Source organism: Sus scrofa, chromosome 9, assembly GCF_054392235.1.
Source record: "Sus scrofa isolate SSC_HxYL_T2T_F1_AM1 chromosome 9, Sscrofa_HxYL_maternal_Yorkshire_Landrace_v2.0, whole genome shotgun sequence".
Lineage (NCBI taxonomy): Eukaryota > Metazoa > Chordata > Mammalia > Artiodactyla > Suidae > Sus > Sus scrofa.
Genome location: NC_139391.1, coordinates 22,700,637 through 22,722,165, shown reverse-complemented (window position 1 = coordinate 22,722,165; position 21,529 = coordinate 22,700,637). Strand labels below are relative to the sequence as shown.

The 21,529-nt window shown below is 38.7% G+C and overlaps 1 protein-coding gene across 26 annotated transcripts in view; it reads left to right on the top strand.

The window, feature by feature from the left end:
• Window positions 1-21,529, top strand: part of NOX4 (NADPH oxidase 4) — a 148,530-nt gene that overhangs the window by 89,564 nt on the left and 37,437 nt on the right. For all 26 annotated transcript variants that reach the window (XR_014814878.1, XR_014814876.1, XR_014814877.1 and 23 more), the window contains one exon: window positions 19,423-19,504. Coding sequence is in view for 21 of the 26 variants with exons in the window: in XM_084975630.1 (XP_084831756.1) it covers window positions 19,423-19,504 (82 nt within the window). In the remaining 5 variants the exon portion in view is untranslated. The remainder of the gene's footprint in view (window positions 1-19,422; window positions 19,505-21,529) is intronic.

Below are 21,529 nucleotides of genomic sequence, written 5' to 3'. Positions count from 1 at the left end.
TAAATACGTAACACTTAAGGATTGAAGGTGGGAAAATAGACCATATAACATCATGGATTTCCCTTGATAAAAGAATATATTGATATTCACACTACAAGTAATCTTAGAGCTTTGGTATTTTAAGTATTTTTTTCATTTTGGGGAGCTTTTTCTAAGTTGGATTATGACTTCTCTAAATTATAATGTTATTATTTTCTAATGATGTGTTTTGGAACAATTATGACATCCGCACTGCACTCGACATATCTGTGAATGGCTTTTGGTTGTTACAAAAAAGCAAACCAATAAAAACACTCCTGTTGAAGGACATGGCAAAAGAAGAGATCTATAGTGACTAGAAATACTCCTGTTTCTAGGACTAGCAAATTATAACAGTCATTTGAGGAAGATAACATTTAAACAATTGTAATTTTGACTAAGAATCAAGTATTTGTTAAGCACTTGCTCTGTGCCAGACACCGACCACACTGGTTTCTGGAGATACAGCTTTGATCAAAACAGACAAGGTCCCTGCTCTCACAGAGACTGTGTTCTAGTCAGTAGGGATCTTCAAGAGGCGGCACATAGTGTGTTAGATAGTGGTAAGTGCTATCAAGAAAAATAAAGCAAGGGAAGGGAGTAAGACAGATGGAGGGTGGCAGTGCTATCTTAGAGTGTTTAGTTATGGATTTTCTTTCCTTTTCTTTTTTTTTTTGTCTTTTTGCCTTTTCTAGGGCTGCTCCCTCGGCACATGGAGGTTCCCAGGCTAGGGGTCTAATCGGAGCTGTAGCCCCCGGCCTATGCCAGAGCCACAGCAACGTAGGATCCGAGCCACGTCTGCGACCTACACCACAGCTCCCCGCAACACTGGATCCTTAACCCACTGAGCGAGGCCAGGGATCGAACGTGCAACCTCATGGTTCCTAGTCGGATTTGTTACCCACTGGGCCATGACGGGAACTCCTAGTTATGGATTTTCTGAATAGACATATTAAGTAGATGAGGGAATGTCAGGTGGATTTCAAGAAGTGTGTTTAGGCAAAGGAAACACTAAGAGCAAAGTCCCTGAGGTGGGAATAATTTTGTATATTCAGGGAACTGCAAGGGGCCCGTGGGGCTGGAATCCGGACAGTGAGGGGGATAGTACTGGGAAACGAGATCATAGAGAGGAGTGGGGAGATCAGACTCTGTCGGCTATAGAAGGACTTGGATTTCATCTGATTGAGATAAAAGGCATGATTTTGAAGTCTACATCTGAATTATTTGTTGTCATGCAGATGACCTAGTGTTTGGCAAGCCAAGGTTATTTTTTCTAAGACAGTTTAGGGAGATGGAGAAAAAGATGATTCTCCTGAGCATTGTAGAAAACTCGTGAAAAAAAAAAAAAAAGAAAACAGGTCAAACATTTTTGGTGGAGGGGGAGATGAATCCTCATTTTGAGACCTTGGTAGTGGTTCTCTCTCCTGCTTTATGGCCCCGGTTCATGGGTTCTAGTAGCCTCACCTGCATCCTGTGTCCCACCAGCTCTTACGGATATAGTAGCTGCCAGCACCTCTTTGGGTTTCTCCCCTATCTTGGATATGACTTCCCAGTTCTTACCTCACTTGAGTCACTAGTTTCCTATATCAGATTCCTCCCATTTAAATTATATCGAGCCCTTCCTGGTTTTGGCTGGACCCAGATTATTAAAGAAGGTCAGCACATCCTCTCTGAATGGAGCACAGAATTACTGAGAGGATTGACAGATGGGACAGATAAGAGGAAGTGTAGAAACCCTGAAGCAGTCAAATGGACCAGTGAAAAGTGCACAGTATTGTTAGGACTGAGTACGTGGGACCGTTACAGGGAATAAAGTCTGACAAATACCCATGGACCAGATGTGACAGGCATTTGCAGACTTCAGTTGTATTCTAAATGTTATGGAGAACGATAGGAGAACTTCAATTAAGCTATGATTCATATTTCAAAATAGTAACTCCGGCGGCAATGTAGAGAATATGGAGGTGGGCAAGAATGGAAATTAAGGATGAGTTCAGAGAGAAGTGCTTGCTGATGTTTGGACAAGAGAAAATACTGGTTATGCATAGGGTAATAGTAACCGGGTCTTGAAAAGTGGATGCATTTTAAAGGTGTATCTGACAAGTTTTGTGGATGCATTTTGAAGGTGTATCTGACAAGTTTTGTGGATGCATTGGAGGTGGGGTGTAAAAATACTAGGAATCAAAGGTAATTCCAAGGTTTTTAGTTTAATAAATAAATGGACAGCATTTCCACTTATAGAATAAGATAAAGAACACTGTGTCATATTGGGGGAGCAGAGTAGACATTCACAGTTCTGTACATCTTATTTTATGTTTTTATTTTAAAAACTTTTTTTTTTCCCCTTTTACGCTGCACCTGTGTCATATGGGAGTTCCCAAGCCAAGTGTTGAATTGGGATTGAACCTGCATCCTTATGGAGACTACATCCAGTCCTTAACCTGCTGAGCCAAAATGGGAACTACCAGTTTTGCACTTTCTTTTTTTCTTTTTTTTTTTTGTCTTTCGTCTTTTGAGGGCCGCACTCATGGCATATGGAGGTTCCCAGGCTAGGGGTCCAGTCGGAGCTGTTGCTGCTGGCCTATGCCATAGCCACAGCAACGCCAGATCTGAGCCACATCTGTGACCTACACCACAGCTCACGGCAACGCCAGATCCTTAACCCACTGAGGGAAGCCAGGGATCGAACTCACAGCCTCATGGTTCCTAGTCAGATTCATTTCTGCTATGCCATGACAGGAACTCTCAAGTTTTTTACATTTTAAATTTGAGATGCCTCTTTAACTTCCAGGAAGTCATATTGAATAGGCCTTTGCATATGTGAGTCCAGAGGTCAAGGAGAGGTCTAGGCTATAATCTGAATTTGGGAATCACTGTCGTCATGGATTTAAAGCCTTGAAGCAGATGGGATCACCTAGGGCAATAATTCTCAATTGTGTGAGGTCCAACACCTTGTTCTATGACATTTTTATATGCCCACTTTACATTTTTAAAATGTAATTTACAGGTACTTCATACACAAAATAATTTATAAAAAAAATCAGTATAATGTCCCAACCTTAGTATAAGGGAGCTATGTGGATAATTTATAGTAAATTACATTCCGTATTTAAGTTCAGCATTTACATTTAGTATTTAAAATTTCAAGCGTGACTATACTCGAAGTCATAACTAGGTGACTTGTACCCACGTAGAGAGTGATCGTGAATATGACCAGTTCTAAAAGGAGGCTCCTGATACAGTTCAAATACCGTGAGCACTAGTTCTTTTATGATGTGTTTCTCCAAAATGAAGAGCATATTTTGGTTAAGTTGTAGACACAATAGAATACAATATTATTTCAGTTTACACGGTGGTTGCAATCCTAGAAATCACAGTGCATGTTTTAATGGTGCAAAAATTTTGCCTTTTTTATAATTATAAGTGAGTTTTTCATCTACATGGCTGTCCAGCCAGTCACTGGAAAAGCATGCAGAAGCCAGACAGTTCCTCGTGGCACAGTATTCTCCACAACATTGCAGAGTGGCTGCTCTCTCTGACCCCTCCTCTCTAAACCTCCGTAACGACTTGTTATTATGATGAGAACCAAATTGCCTCCACAAGCTCTCAAAACTGCCTCTAGGAGGTGGCGCTGTCCCATCCACAGTGACCAATTTAAGGAATGTGTCTATAGAGAGAAGAACTCTTACAGAGGGCTGAGCCCTGAGACATCTCTACAAGTAGAACTCAGCAAAGGTGACTACGCAGGAGGGACCACCGAGATGGGAGAGGGATCAGGCAAGCCTGTGTCCTGGACACCACAGGACACAGTTTCAAAACAGAGGAATGGATCCATTGAAACAAATGTTGCTGAAAAGTGGAGTAGAATAAGGGCTGAGCTAATAACCTTAGGAATCGTGTTTTTGATAGAATGGTGGGAACAGAAGCCTGACTGTGGTCATTTCAAGAGATAATAAGAGTAAGAGAAGATTTGGAGATGGTTAAGTATAGACAAATCCGATAGTGTGTTGGGACCGGCTATTATGAGCTCACTGGGTTTTCAAGTGCTTCTTTTCCAACTCTACACTCGGTGAAGTTTGATAGCCTTAAATTATCTACAAGCTGAGTATCTGTTCCATAGAAATTGACAGACACCATAAAGTAGGCATTAAAGCTTTTTTATGAACCTGGCTGTTAAGTATTTGCCAAAGTGCTAGTGGACAGATTCTGAGGCGTTTGTACATAAAATGAAGTTAAGAAAAATTGAGAAGTGGCTAAAGAGAGAGGATATAGGGACAAGGCAGATATACATTTAGAGTACACTTACAGTAAATATCTACATGCATTTTTATATATTTATATATACATACACATATTTAATGGGAACTGTTGCATTGATGTACATCTAGGAACAATACAAATAATAAGAATGAAGTAGAGATGGAAACGTCGATGGTGTTGAAGAGATGGAGAGTCTAATTACAGGAGCAAAGTCCACGAGGGTCTCCTAATGGATTCCAGAAGGACTGGATTCCAGTGTACACGTGGAGGAGTTGACCTCACACCTGGCATCTGGGCAGTTCATGCTCTGTAGGAAGACAGAAGACATGGTTCTAGAGAATGGCCGCAGATTGGCTGGTGGACTTGGAGTGCAAGGAATGGGAATTCTCTTCTGATTCCTTCTGTCCTCTTGGTGGAATAAATAGGAAGATGATCACTGAGAATGGAGAATGGGGAGATCACACTGGATTTTATGGAGATGGAAGAAGGTGTCATGTATCATTTGAAACAGCAAATTGATGAGTGAAGCGTGGTGGCCCTTCTGAGTTGTGCCAAGAGGCCTACGGAGATATGTAGTCCAAAATTTAAAGTGAAACAAGTCGAAACAATTGTGAGATTTTTCCTGGCCAGGTCCACTTCTTCATATTAGCTCTTGAGCAGCTGGGGAGCCATATTTAAGCAGCATTGGTCCACTCCTAATTAAATTCACTGTGGCTGTCACCTCCAATCCATCCTCTGCACTGTAACCGTAGAAACTTCAAAGCATGAATCAAATTAAATCCCTGCTTTTGCTTCAAACACATTAATAGCTTCCCATTGCTCCTAGGATAAGCAAAAACTGCTTTATGCCTAGAGTTGGCCTAGAAGGGCCTCCTTGCTCCGGCCCTGACCTACCTCTCATATTGATTCAATGCGTTTCTTTTTTGCACAGCAGCACCACTGGCTTTTCTGTTACTTTTTTCCCTTGGCTCCCTCCACCCTATATACATCCTGATGCCTGTGTCCACAGCATTCTCCACCACTCCTTCCCACCCCTGCCTGTGCACCTGGGACCTTCAAATCGTAGCTCCGGAGCCACTTCCTCTGAGGAGCCTCTTAAACACCACAGTTTTATGTGTTGTTTCTTATGTGCTGACATCACTGTATTTCTTTCTTTCTTTTTCTACTTCTTTGGCTGCCTGGCAGTATATGAAGCTCCCAGGCCAGGGTTCAGATCTGAGCCACAGTCACAAACTAAGCCGCAGCTGCGACACTGGATCCTTAACCCACTGTGCCGGGCCAGGCATCGAACCCCGCCTCCCAGCGCTCCCAAGACACTGCTGATCCTGTTGCACCACCGTGGGAGCTCCCTATATTTCTTTTCTTGAGAGCGCTTATTCTTATCCCCATAGGTAACTATATGCTCAAAGTGTGATTGTTGGTGAAACAAGTTTTCTCCGATATACATAAGCATTATTGTGATAGGAACCTGTATGTCTGCTTGCTGACCATTGTACTCAAGAGCCCATTAAAACAGTTGTTCCTAGTAAATGTAAATATGTGATAAGTGAAGAGAGGAAGGAAGGAAGGGAGGGAGGGAAGAAGGGAGGAGGGAGGGAGGAAGGAAGGAAGAAAGGGAGGGTGGGAGGGCGAGAAATCTCATAGGGGAGCAGGCAGATGTATCCTGTGCATTACTGAAAAGTCACAAGCAAGGGGAGCAGGGCTCAGACACGACGTAATACTGTGTCCACAGAAATGGAGGCTGCAGATGCATGGGGAGGGAGACTGGGGAGCCTTTCCAGGCCAAGGCGAGTATTAGGGATAAGTAAGACTTGCCTAGAGTAGGAGATTGTTCCCGAGAGAAAAATAGCTTGCATAATAGCTCAAAGGGATGCATTATCATGGAATGTCAGGCAAATGTCATGCTGCTGGAAGGCAGGCGGGGGTTGTATCCAGAGGTCATGTCATGGAGGCGCTTGCAGGAATTCTTAAGAAGCGTGGTCTTTTTTGTCCCCTAAAGGTAAAAAAGTGAAAGGTTTTTAAACAGGAACTGAAATCAGATGTGTGCTTTAGACGGGTACAGATTGGAAAGGAGAAAGACCACGTGAGAAGCAGTCACCAAATTAAAGATTTGTCATCATGTCAAGGAAGCTGAGGAGCACTAAGTTCTGCAGAGGGAATGAGCTAAGGTGGCCAAAGAAATAGGGCTGAACAATAACTGTGAGAGGGGATTACTGCCAGCATTATAAGAATCATCGTTTTGAGAAACTGCGAGGGAGAGGTCTGGGGATGGTACAGATTGCTGAGAATTACTGAGTAAAGCCGAGACCACTGAGTAGAGTCAGTATACAAAGAGAAATAGGCTTATTTCTAAATTCTTCCTATTTCTAAATTCTCTCCGAGTTCTGAGAGTGATTGGATTTATCCCGATCTGACCTGTTACGAGCAGTGCGAGATGAGTAGCAGTTGCGTATGCAGTTGCGTGTGTATCTATCTAGGCAGATGTGGACAGGATGAGGATTAGCATATTATGTCCTAAAGTCTGTGTTATTTGTGAAATGAAACACTACAACTCTATCCTCATGTGAGTCTATGTGGAAATCATTGACAATTAATTAGTTAATTTAATGGAATTTAACATAACTCATTTGCTATCATGATATAATAAATCATTTCACAAATATGAACTGCAGTTAAATTCCATATTTCATAGTCTCAGAATTTCAAGGAAACTTTTCTGTCAGGGAAATGAGACATTTGTATTACTGCTTAAATGCCCATCTGTTCTCAGGAGAGAGGATAAATTGTTTTCCCCTTGGTTTCTCAGTTTATGAACATGAAATCTATGCTGTTGTTTTTTCGTAGATGACAGCTCACTTATAATGCCACAGAAAATAGAGAGACTGCTTAGGAAATGATTGGAATTCACTCCTCGTTACGTTTTATTCCAGTTCACTCATTTTACAACCCCAAAGATAAGGAAAGCACAAAATTTTTGTTTTCTGTCCAATTAAAAAATGCTGCTTTTTATTTTTGAAAATAATCGAATTATAAAGTTTCTGGACTGAAAGATTTTTTTTAGCGAAGTGGTTTGTCTGCATGGATATTTATTATAAACTGTCTCATTCTTAAGTTTGGATTCTCTATTATTTACTATGTTATGCTTGATTTTACTATATAGTTAGTATTAAGGAAAATAAGAATAGTGAGGAATTTTCTTGGTAACATAATATCTTAAGCAATGTCAAAAATATGACAGTCACGAAGTGGGTGGTCAAGAAGGAATATGTTATTTTGCCAAATCAGTCTAGTGGTAATGGACTAAATAATCTCAAAGCCAAAGACAAGGATTTCTGTGCCATTGTCATTATCCTGAGGAACATTTTTAAGTAATCATTCACTTGATGTAATTGCTAAGTACTTTATAAAGGAAACTAAATGAGTGTAGTTCCTGTTCCCTAAACAAATTGTAATTTTTAATTTTAAGCCTAATTATAACTCTAGTCATGCAGTGCTCTTTACTTTCATCCAAATGAACACACCTAAGACATTAAGTATGCTCATACCAAAGGACCGTACTTATCTTCTGTGGATTCGAAGCCCATCAAGTAAGAGAACATTGAGGGGAAAAAGGCTAATAAAAATGCTCTTGCTTTTATTATGATTTTTGAACTTTAGCAAAGGAGGAGGGCGGGATTTCATAAACAGATATAAATAGAAAGGGGAGAGTAAACTCTTCCATGAAATCAAAATTAAAAAAAATTTGGAGATGACAATAAAATAATGAACATGCAATACTAGGAAACCCCAAGAAATGTACCTAGACTGAGTAGTAGAATAGATAATAGAGTTAAGCGAAGAAAAGTTAAAATGGCCTGTGGCCATGTGATGAAGAGCTTACAAATAGAAGGAAATCTTATTTTTTGGCACTGTCTTGAGAAACCAGTAAAATGTCTTGGGATGTAGCTACCAACATAATTAGGAAGGAAGGGAAAGGAGAGAAGATCCACAAGAAAACTTTGCATATCCCGATGTCTCTAGTGACAATACCTAGAAGAAAGTTATGCCTTTGATTGGAGCAAGTAAAAAAATATGTTTTCAGAGTTAGACTGTCCTTCAAGAATAGTCAAGTGATTTGTCCTTTCTTTCTTCTCCTTCTGATTTGTGATGTATTCCTCTGACAATAGGCTCTCACAATATCACTGAAAACCTTTTGTTGCTGCTGCAGTGGTGGATTGTTCAGTGGTGGTGTGGAATAGTGTGTCTTTGCTGGTTGAGATGTATTACTCAACCACACAGATGTCCAGCGTTGGCAGCAAGCATGATGGAAAAGACAGCCAGCGTTAGAATGCAATCCCAATAAAAATGGGAATTTATCTCTGTTCTTTTTTTCAGGCCTGGGAATGAATGTACATAAATGAAGACTCCTATTTTTTTCTTTTGCCACAGAGCAGAAAAGGAGGAAACATTTTCCAAATCATCTCTTAAAAGAGATTCTTAGTTGTCTGTATTATATATTGTACTTTCTTGTTGATTTAGCTAGAGAAGTTGGCCTTTATAATGTAAACTTCTTTTTTGAGGGGGGCACCCATAGCATACGGAAGTTCCCAGATCAGGGATTGAACCTGTGCCACGGCAGTGACCTGAGCCATAGCAGTGACCTGAGCCACTGCTGTGACAGTACTAGATCCTTAACTGTTAACCAGGGAACTCCTTTAAACTTCTAACAAAAATTTTCCTAAGCTCATCAAAGGCATCCACTGGGGTTGCTATTTTTTCCACATTAAGAAGTCACAGAGGGGAAAAAATGATATAACTTTAATGAGAATTGAGAATCAAGTGATATAAAGAAAATTAAAGACTTTTTTTTAAAGAATAGAATATTTAAGAGAGACATGAAGTTTTTCTAGCTTTATAGGCAAAATATTTAAAACTCTTAATTCTTCCCCAAATAATTTATAACTTTAATAGAATGTCCATTAAAATCAGATCTCAAGATCAAACATAATATTATTTGAAGAAAACTGAGTAACAAGAAAATCTAGAAAAATTTGAATAAGACTGACTCTATTAAAACATTAAGTGAAATGGACTTTACAAACTAAGACCTAAATAACATGCCTTGGAACATGAAGCTATTAAGCTGCTAAGTTGAGATTTGATTTCAGGCTCCTCTTATGGTAAAGCCTGTATAACTTACCACACCACCTACTGTAAAGTTCAAGTAGTATGAGGGCTGTGGTACTAGGGTAAAAGTGACAAGAAGTGTATTAGCAAAGGGGAAAATAGCCTAGAAATAGACCCTTTAATTACAAGAAAATACATCCCTTATGATAAATGAAGTGCCATAGATCAATATAAAGTGTTAGTTTATAAATATTCGAACCATTTGGCACTTAACTATTAAAAACATTAAATCTTTACTTCATACGCCTAAAAAATAGTTCTAGATAGGTGAAGTGCGGTAACATAAAAAAATTAATCTGTAGAGGCATCAGAAGAAAATACAGAAATTAAACTCTCCATATGAAAGGCCAACCTAGGGTAGAAGAAGTCACACAGACAATGAAGTAGATTTAATGACATAAAATTTTTAAAATCGTGCCAAAATTAAAAGATAATTAAACAACAACCAAAAAATCACTTATATATGCAGTAATACATATACATAACTCTTTATACATATATAAAGAGTTCCTTTAGTTCAATAAGAAATAAGCTGAAAAAAGAAATGGATAAACTATGTGAACAGAATAAATCATGACAGTCAAATAGATGTTAATTAGAATAACTATAATATTATATTTTACCTATCAGTTAACAAAGATTTTCTTTATTAAGAAATATGCCTTTATTAAGATAATATCTATTGCTAGTGAGGATGCAAAATATTGACACTTTATGCTAAAGGATATATAATTCTTTAAGACAATGTAACTTATTCTGCCATGGGAAATTAGAAAATTTATGTAGGTATAATGAGTTGCATTTGAAAAATGGAGCTTAAAGTAGGAGCTTTCTAGGCAGAAAGGGGCACTGCAGGAAGAAAGAACACATTGCCATAAAAGGCATATTGTCATTAGCAAACAATAAGATGTTAATGCAGCTGAGCTCAGAGTTTATAGTTAGAAATATTAGGAGATAAGGCTGTACAGATATGTAGGAGACGGTTTTTTGTTTTTTGCTTTTTTTGCTTTTTAGGGCCACACTTGCAGCATATGAAGTTCCCAGGCTAGAGGTCTAATTGGAGCTGCAGCTGCATGCCTACACCACAGCCACAGTAATATGAGATCTGAGCCACATCTGCAACCTGCACCACAGCTCACAGCAACACCAGATCTTTAACCCACTCAGTGAGGCCAGGGATCAAACCTGTGTCCTCATGGATACTAGCCAGTTTTGTTACCGCTGAGCTGCAACAGGAACTCACTGTAGGAGACAATTTCTTTAAAGAATATTGAATACCAAGACAAACAAATTGAATCTAATTCTATCCACAAGAGATTAAGAATCTCTCTTCCAGTACCTAAACTTACCATGCTGAAACAAAAGTAAAAATTATTACTGGTAGGCATAATTTGTGAAGGCCTCTTCAAAGAATGGGAATCTGAGTTGGCCCTGAAATCTTGGACAGGGTTTGATTAAAGGGGGGACAAGCAGTCCTGGCGTGGGGAATGCATATGCAGAAGAAAACCAGAGATGTGAGGGGGAACCCAGACCTATCCAATGAAACAACCTCATGGAGGAAACAAATTCATGCATTTGCTTGTTGCTCTTCCCTAATCCATCATTTCATTGGCTTGTTCTTTGACCAGGAGGTCCTGTATTTAAAAACAGAGAAGACTCCCTTTGCAGGGTTGGTTTTGGTAGGTTTCAAAGGACCATATATTTTCCAGGGTATTAGGTGTGAACTTCACAAAAACATAAAAAAAAAAAAAAAAAAAAAACCCTCCAGTTTCTTTGGATCTTGAATAAAATTGCCTTTTCCTTCTTGAATATGTACCCAGGGGGTATTGAGAGTTTGTGCAGAAAGCAGGGTCTGAATTAGTATCAAGCTGAGGCTTGATCACTTTGAGGTGTTTCTTTTGTTGAATGCCAACATTGTCAAAAAAGTGCATTTGCTGTGACAAATGAAAAGAAAACATTTTTCCTTAAGAGGCAGATTGTGAAAAGCTTAGTAGCGATAATGTGCGCATCCGAAAATGCCTCCCTTACTTGCTTTCGCTTTCCTTGAACCTCTGGTTCTTTTTCCTCACTCTGTCAATTTTTGTAGTTTAGCTTCAGTGACAACAGGAGAGAATTTATATTTTATAAGAAAGCCAGTTGTAGACATTGATGCATTGATGTATTTAGAGGCAGTTTTTTCAAAAGCTACTTTTGACTTCTTTTTTTTAAAAAAATAGTATGTTTAGCAAGTAGGAATTAGAGTAATAAGTATTAAAAAGGAATAGACTTTTATCACTAGGCTTGCTCTGAAAATAAAAGGATCTGTTAAATAGTTTTCCTTTGTGTAATATTGCATTGCCTACCCTCAGACCCTACACTTTTGAAAATAGCAGGTATACAGATTGTATATGAACTCGCTGCATTTTTCTGTTATTATGTAATCCTTAGGTAAGAAGAAAATAAAGGAGGAAGGAGGGAGAAAGGGGAGTAGAGTATTTTCTCTTTTGAAAATGATGTAGTGGAAAGAACACTGGGCTGTGAGTTTTGGTGGGGGGGCTGTTTTTTGCTTCTGTTTTTTTGGGGGGGAGAGAGGGGGTTGCTTTGTTTTGTTTTGTTTTGATCTCTTTGCCTTTTGCTAGCCATAGGGCCCTGGGCCGGTGCATCAGCCAGTCTGGTATTCAGTTTTCTCACCTACAACATGTTGCATTGATGAAATTTTCTCATTTCCCAGCTCATTGATGATGCAAAGCTGTGGGATTGTTTTTAGAGAAATGTATCTTACCATGAGGATAATTTAATTCCACAGAAAGTAGGAATGATAATAAATTCACTGGGGGGAGGGTTGAGACGATCTCACAGGGAGTATTGTGGAGGATAAATGCCAAGCATGGGACTTTTAGTTTTGTTTTCTTGCTAGCTCCTATTAGGGTTCATCATCATTGAATTAGCTCTGGTTGTGTATATTGCGCTTTGTGTTCACATCTTCTGAGTTGCAGGTGTGGACTTGTCCCCCCAGGATAAGACAAGATTTTTTTTTTTTTAATATTCCTTTGACATTGGGCTTAATATCTGTGGAGAAGGTAGTTTTATATAACCAGGGCATGCAGCTGATTATATTTTTCTTCGAGAACTGCAGTCCATTTCCATGTGAATTTTACCATCAGGAGGTTTGTCTATTTCTTTAATAGGAAAATATTCTTGCTCTGCAACTAGATTTTCTGATTTTTCTAAAATAGTGTTAATTTGAATGCCTTTGATGTTGCTTTGAAAGCAATATTTTAAATAGAAACTATTGTTATTCAATACTGGGTTACCATGGTAATAAAGAACAGTCACTTGATTTAAACTTTTCAGAAAAGGAAAATTTATACTCAGTCTTTCTGCTTGGTGTGCTGGTCCTCTAAGTCTGCCCTTTAACTCTCATTTTTGAAGTAATTTGTTTTTTTCTAAAATTAGTGTGCATATTTCTTTCCTCGGGAAAATAAAACATTAAATTTTGACAAACCATTAATTTCTTTGAATCCCTAGGAGAACAGCTTTGCTTTTCTTCAGTAAGTAATTTTGTAATTATATTCTAAATTAATTTTCAAGTTGATAGGGGGAGGAAAACTTTTTCCTTCTTCCCTTCTATGTTCTTTGGTTGGCCTACTAATTAATTGACATAAACAGATTAACAAGAAAAAAAATGTAATTTCATATGTATGGGAACCCTCAAAATATAGGGGTCCCTGGCAGTCAGGCAGCTGAGGCTTATATACCATCCTGAGCTAAGGAGAAACCAGACAGTTCAAATTTGGGGGAACTAAACATTGACTTTAAGGTGACACTATTTTTGAGGAACCAAAACGTTATTACCAGTGACACTGCCTCAGAGGAAGTTAACAGAGTTTTGGCTTTAGTCTGTGTCACCGTGGGTGGGCCTGTGGGTCTTTGAATCCAGCCAAATTCCAGAATGCATGCCTTGAATAAATGTATTTAGCCAGAATACATCAGAATCCCCTTATCAAAATAATGTCCTTTTTCTCCCTCCTTTATGTATTTTTTTCCCTTAATCTACTCTTGGTTTTTAGTACTTGCAGGTAAAAGAAACATTCTTCATGTTTTATTGTTAGTCTTAAATTCACCTCTTCATCCGTGACATTGCTTCTTCTTCTTCTTTTTTTTGGTCTTTTTGCTATGATTGCTTCTTCTTTAACTCCAATAGGTAGACCCCACTCTTTTGTATTTGTGTAAAAATTGCTAAAGTGTACCTTCTACATACTTGTGTGTTAAATTATCATCACTGTACATAGTTTCTGTAAAATAATGAAAACTTTAACGTAGATGCTGATTCATCATCAACAGATGTGAGCGTTTTCATGTGTTCACTGAAATGATTATGGCTTCCAGGGTGGTTGGCAGATATTGACAAACATTTTGTTTGTTGCGTATTCATCACCAACTTCCTTGAAAAAGAAAACTAGTTAGTATATACTTTTTTAATTTATAATTATCTTTTCTGAGCTTAATACTATTGAAATGATTTGTTACATTTCATTAAAAAGGACAAAAACACTATAGTAAGAGTGTTCAGGCTACTCTGTACATTTTAGAGTGTTTATCCTCTGTTTCCTATACATTTCTCATATCAGCTTACACTATCATTTTCTGTATTTCCCACTGATGTTGTCACAGCTTCATGGCTGTGTGCATCTCATGGACTACAGCATGGGCCATGGTGCAGCTGGCTGGTATACCCCTTGTTTATTTCTCCTTCCATCAGCCCAGGCTTGTCTCAGGGTATGGCTATCTCAGGGCGTTTCTGAGAGCATTTCTTTTTCACAGTGAGCATCTGTACTGGCAGTGAAGGTGTTAGTTACCTTTCCTCTGGAAAGATCTGGAAACGAAAGGATTTATTCTGACTTAAATCCACACACGTGCATCTTCCTCCATATTAGCCAAGAACATGGACGATCTTTAAATACCAAGTGGAAGTCAATTAAGCTCGCCTCTTGCAGGTTGGGTTCACCAGAAACGAACTCTGTGAAGTAATTGGTAAATATTAAATGCTTGTAAGGGTCAACACCTGTGAATGGAAGAGGAGGGCAGTGGGATTGGGTCAAAGAAGTTCCCAGAAACGCCATGTCACCTCTACAAAAAGTGTGGGAAGCTCTGGCGCATATATTACCCCTCCAAGCTGCTTATGTTCAGTTAAAACACCCCTGCCTTGTTCAGTCACTGGATTCCAGCTGTTCTGGGAAAGCCATTTCCCCTGCACCTAGGAGGCAGACTCTGATGTAACTAACAGCTGGAGGCTACCTGCTGACTGCTTTTTTCATTTTTTTCTTCCTTTTTTATAGTGGTAGGGAGAAGATTTTATTTTCTCATTTCAGGAACATATTTGCATAGTGCTTTTGTTGTTATGTAGATTCTTTTGTGTTTGTTACATTCTGCATCGTGGAGAGAATCACCAATCGACCATTTTTCACAAAGGGGAAGATAAAGAACTTGGGTCCCAGTGAATGTACAAAAAAGTTTGAATTAGAATTAGAGTATTTTATTTTTCTCATCTTTGTTTTCAAATAATTAAGTGTATTGTCTCACAGTTGGTTGTCCAGAGAACCCAAATTAATGTAATTGTGTGCAGCATGTCATCCAGGTTTCAGCATGTCAGAATCCTTCTGTTGATTAAATAAGAGAAAAGAAGAGTGGGTGAAAGGCTGCAAAAGCTTGTGTTAATTAAGATATATTCCCCCACTGGTAGAAAATCATGCTTGGACATTATCACATCATTAGTCAGCTCGTCACAAATATCATTTGGCAAAAAAATCCTCTGATTCTTTTCAGTGACTGTAATGAAATTGTTCTGAGAAACCCTGTGGAAGGGCCTTAGTCTTTGGATAACTGCCATTTTCTTAAGAAATGGACTTTGGGCCTACCGAGAAAGCGGATCATTTGGTGTGACATTTGCTCCAAGAGAAGAAGTATTACTTTAGAAATGTTGCTACTTCATGAAGGAAACATCAATTTGGTTTCTTCCTTAGCATCAGATAAAGAATAGGATATTAATTAAACAGTTGAGATCTAGAAGGCTAAAGAACAACTAATATAAGCATTGGAAACGTTTTTTTTTATTTACTTGGGCTTTTCTAGGGATAATTTTTATTTTTTTTTTATTTTTTTTTTATTTTTTTTTTTTTGGTGTGTGTTTTTGCTATTTCTTTGGGCTGCTCCCGCGACATATGGAGGTTCCCAGGCTAGGGGTCTAATCGGAGCTATAGCTGCCAGCCTACGCCAGAGCCACAGCCACTCGGGATCCGAGCCGCGTCTGCAACCTACACCACAGCTCATGGCAACGCCGGATCGTTAACCCACTGAGCGAGGCCAGGGATCGAACCCGCAACCTCATGGTTCCTAGTCGGATTCGTTAACCACTGCGCCACGACGGGAACTCCCCACTTTTTTTATTCTTATAAACAAAAACTAAGCAATCATACTTCTGCGGGAAAAAATTAATTATTCACATTTAGGAATTTGTCAATATAAAGATAGAAATTTTAAAAAGGATGGTTTTAGGTATTGTGTATATTTTTTGTTTCTGTATATGTGGCCTTTTTTTTTGATAGTCGCAATAGCTATTCAAGAGTCTTCAAGTTCCCTGGTATTCTTTGCATTTATGATATTCAGATTAAAGGGTGCTCCAAATCTAGGAATATTAACTATAGATTGTATAGTTTGGGCGCTTTATGAGTGATCTCATAGGTTATTTTTGCTTGGGGCAGGGGGGAGTTGTTTTTTGTTTATTTGTTTATTTTTTTAGTCTTATCAATGTAGTGTCATCTTCAGAGATTTTCTTCCAGATTTACAATCAATGAGCTTTGTGATTTTACAGGGAGAGTTGATGGCTGTATTATATTATAGTTGTTTATATTAATAATTCTAGTTTTACTTTGCATTGAAATCAGTTTGGGAATCATTCAGTAAAACTTTAACTAATATTAATTTTTAGCACCCAAGGATATATCATATTTAATATAGCTGTTTGAACAGTTCTTTACTTGGTGTGTAAAGTTCATGATTGTTGTGGATTTGGGCTTTATTTTTCAAGACCCACTTTAGGAAATCGGTAAATGAAGGGTAAAAGAAAGAAAAAGAAATATTGCAAATCACTCATTTAATGTGATGCTACGTAAATTGGGAAGCAGACTGAAAAGCAAGGGCCTTATCATCAGAAAAATTTACGAGTCATTTCATTGAAATAAGCATTAATTTGGTTGATGAAAAATAGTATATCAGTTAATAATAGAACATAGCTTTAAAAAATATGAACTCAAAGATTACATGTGCTTAAAGGAGAAAAATAAAGTATGCTGTCATGAATCTGTGGACTCTGGGGGACAGCCACTTCTGTTTAAATCTTCTTTGCTCCTTTCCAAGTGTATTATAAGAACTGTAAGAATGGTAAAAACAAAATGCAGAGTAGAGGTCAGTTAAACATCTGATTTGATATTTTAATACATAAGAACGTAAAATCCACATCTTTACTCTCAGCTGTACATTGTAACCACTGGGCTCACAGGTGTGTAACACCTCGCTGTTCAGTAGCCTGGAAATGGTGATTGTCATCGAGTGTGAATTTTCAGTATTTTCTAGAAATTACTCGCTTTCAGTTAGTGATGGGTTTATTGCAGCTTGGAGTTTCAGCTGTCTACTCTATCTCACCCTGATGGTGTGACTTTGTCAAGGCTGGAGTTCAAGTCCCCTGGCTATTTATGGTGGATGGATGAGCAGTTGGCCTCTTCTAAAAGAATGAAGATTACCCTTGGCAAACAATTTTCTACAGACAGTAAAAATGGAAATTGGAAATAGTCTCTCAACTAATATTTATTTAGCACCTCCATACGTATCAGATAGTGTTGTGTGTCCTGGGGGCACAAAACCCATCTGCTGGGAAGAGACGGAAGGGTCGATAGACAACTGTGTATAACAATGCAAGTGTAATGCAGTACATTCCATGAGAATGTGAGCAGAGAGTGTACTAGGAGTACCCAGTAAAGTCGTCTATTCCAGATTTGGCAGCAAGAGAGAGAGAAAGAGGAGGGGTCATGATTCTAGAGGTAATGACCTAGAAACTTGGGGTCAGGATAGATTACTCACTCTGTCAGTGCAGATAGCTTTGCCTTATAACTATTTTTAAGATAGACCTAAGGATTCTTCCTTCCTCTGCACTCTCTTTTTCCTTCTCTCTCTCTTTTTTTTCCTCCCATTTTCTGGCTCCCTCTCTCCCTCCCTGTCACTTTCTCTTCCTCTTTCTTCTCCTCCTTTTCTCCCTCTTTCCTTCATTATGAATTCATAAGCACAAAATTGTATTAATCAAATTCTTGATTCATGGTCCACTGTCACCATTGGACAATTCCTGGCCGTCGTTCATTCATTTACTGATTTATGATCAATACTTATGAAATTATTAACAATTACTTACACCTACCTTTTGGCTTTTCTTCTGTTTCCCCTCCTTACCCCTCCTAAGAGGTAACCATTATCCTGAACTCTGTATACCATAGCTTTTTTCATTGGTTTGCTTTGTTTCATATGTAACGTACCTAAATAACACCTTGCTTAGTTATTTTTTTTTTGCTTTTTTGGTGGGGGGCATATCGGCAGCATATGAAGGTTCCCAGGCCAGGGGGTGAATGGGAACTGTAGCTGCTGGCCTATGCCACAGCTTCATCTGTGACCTACACCACAGCTCACGGCAACTCCGGATCCTTAACCCACCGATTAAGGCCAGGGATCAAACCTGCATCCTCATGGATACTAGTAAGATTTGTTAACCACTGAGCCAGGACAGGAACTCCAGTTATTTTTTTAACTCAATAAAAAAATAATAATTTTCTTCTCTATGTAATATTCTGATACTTTTTACACTCAATATCATACTAATATAACTCACTATGTTTCTATTTGTAACTGAATTCATTGTTTCACTTTAAGGAATATTCCATTGTGCATATATACCATAAATCATCCATTCTTCTGTTTATAGGCAATTGAGTGGTTTCCATTTATGTTGTTCTGAATGGTGCTGCTATGAATACTCTTTCGCTTGCTGCTAGAGACATATATGAAAGTTTCTGAAGATGATATACCTAGGAATGGAAATATTGGCTTATGGGGTATGCAATGGTTGAGCTAAGTCAGACAGAGAAAGACAAATACTCTATGCTATCACTTATATGTGGAATCTGAAAAATACAACAAAGTAGTGAATATAACAAAAAAGAAGCCAATTCACAGATACAGAGAACAAACTTGTGGTTACTGATGGGGGGCAATATAGGAGTAGGAGAGTCGAGGCACAAACTACTAAGTGTAAGGTAGGCTCAAGGATGTGTTGTACAGCATGGGAAATATAGCCAATATTTTGTAATAGCTGTAAATGGAAAGTAACCTGTAAATATTATGTAAAAATTGTATAAGAATTTTTAAAATTAATTTTAAAAAAGAATACCAGATTGTTTTTCAAAGTTCTTACACCAACTGGCATCCCCACCAGAACCATATAAGAACTTATTGATGTTGATACACACTCTCTCTAATACTTGGTCTTGTGAGATGAATTTCTGTTAATTGAATGTCACTTAATGTGAATGCTTTTTTTGTTGTGTGGTTTTTAATTCTCACTTCCCAGGGAACCAATGAGATGGTGCGTCTCTTGGTATCGTCATTGGTCATGTGTTTCCCTTAATGTTTCATTTATAAAATTTCAGTATTTGTCTATACTAATGAATACTTGCCATTTTTATATAGGCATTTGTTATATCATAATCATAAAAAGACACATGGTCATAGAGTTGAAATAAAGCCATATTTTAGTAGTGTATAAAATGGTGGGTAAGTTTCTAGTAAAAGATGTGCAGTCGAAATAGTTAAAGAGTTAAAAGAATAGAAAATAAATCTATTTTAAAATGATTTTATGGCCTGTTTTTCACAGCTTGATGTTTATTTTTCTTTTGACAGAACGATTTCGAGATTTACTGCTTCCTCCATCCAGTCAAGACTCTGAGATTCTGCCCTTCATTCAATCTAGACAGTATCCCAAGTAAGCAGTAAGAGTGCCCTGGGAAGGGACTGGGCATAGTGATGGGAGAGATTTGGGAGGGCAAAGACCAAGTGTTTCCTTTTTTAGAATTTCTGAAAAAGCCCAAATAACCTGTCCTCACTAAATAGGGCATCTCCTGCCATATATAATGTCTCAGCTGCTCACAGATGGGTCAGAGAAAAAATGTAGACCAGCTGCAGATGTACTCCAGCTCTGGCTGGGGAGCTGCTACTGCCGAGGGCAAACTATAAAGTGCCTGCTTCAGTGTCTGGGGCTGCTTCTTTTTGCTTCTGCTGTATCAACAGGGACGGATACTTTGTAGATAATTGCTCATCTGCTTTCATGTTTTCTGTCCTTTAAAAGTAAGAATTTATATCTAAGAAGTGGTTTTCAAAAACATGCTAGATAGGATTTTAACAAATTCTGTATCTTCTCCTTTAGCATCTTGATAACTCTTAAATGAGACAGACTTTTTCTTAGATGCCGCAAGGGTATGTGTTGGTTAAAGCAGTGTGTCTTCATCTTCCCAGAGAATAAGGAAGTACCAGGTTTTATTAGGCATCCTCATCTCTAAAAGCCGACGTGTGCTAGTATTTTGATCCTTCCTGTAGAAGCTTGAAGCACCCTCTACTTTTTGCTTTCTTTCTTTACTAGCTAGTATCCAGCGAGCTAAAGAATGAATGAACTAGTCTCTGAAGTAGAAAAAGGAAGGTCACCACATTAAAGAACTGGAACTTGGTTTACACATATTTTATCAGCATTGGTCACGAAGTTAAATGATTGATTCTTTGATCAGTAATTTCCCCCCTTCATACTTAGCTTTGGTAATTTTATTTAATTCTGATCAAGAAATAAATATAGAATTCAAATTATCTGTTCATTGTCTCAGATATTAGTCCAGGTTTACTCTCTAGCAGGAAGCTTCCAATCTCCTTGCAGTTCACACAGGGACATTATGGGTGTGGACAAGCTTTGCGGAGGGATGCATTATTCACAAAGTACGTGTTGTCAGGGTTGTCAGGGAGTGTGGAGGGGCCAGAAGAGATCCATGCCTGTCTGTCAGTATTTTTGCTCACAGTGCTACTCGCAGGGGCCAATGGTGCTTGCTTTTCTGCCTCTTTGGCTTACTGTCTGCCTGACACCCTTGCTTGAAGAGGGGCATCTCAGTGGCTTCTCAGCTGGTAATCTGGATGCATCTGTTTTCCTAGGTTTCCTTAGCTCTACGTCTTATATCTTGCTTGTTCTTACCTTTCTTTTTTTTTTTTTTAATTTTATTTATTTATTTATTTATTTTTATCTTTTTGCCATTTTTCAGGCCGCTCTCGCGGCATATGGAGGTTCCCAGGCTAGGGGTCGAATTGGACCTGTAGCCACCGGCCACAGCAATGCAGGATCCAAGCTGCATCTGCAACCTACACCACAGCTCACGGCAATGCCGGATCGTCAACCCACTGAGCAAGGGCAGGGATCGAACCCGCAACCTCATGGTTCCTAGTTGGATTCATTAACCACTGTGCCACGATGGGAACTCCTTGGCTTTTTTTTTTTTTTTTTCTTACTTTTCTGATAGTGCTGTGATCCTTTCTAATATTTAACAGACATAGTGAGACCATCCTTTGTCAGTGGCCAACCCTTGGGGTGGATATTCTTTTTGACATCTGTAGATTAAAAGAGTAAAAATCCTTTATTAATGCCACACTCACCACATTATGGCAATTAAGAGTTTAGACTCTGGGAGTTCCTGTTGTGACTCAGTGGTAACGAACTCAACCAGTATCCATGAGGACATGGGTTCGATCCCTGGCCTCACTCAGTGGGTTAAGAATCTGGCGTTGCCATGAGCTGTTGTGTAGGGCGCAGGCATAGCTCAGATCCTGTGTTGCTATGGCTGTGGCGTAGGCTGGCAGCTACAGCTCCAATTTGACCCCTAGCCTGTGAACTTCCACATGCCTCAGGTGCAGCCCTGAAAAGACAAAAAACAAAACAAAACAAAAGGAGTGTATCCTCTGAAGCAGACTGCTTTAC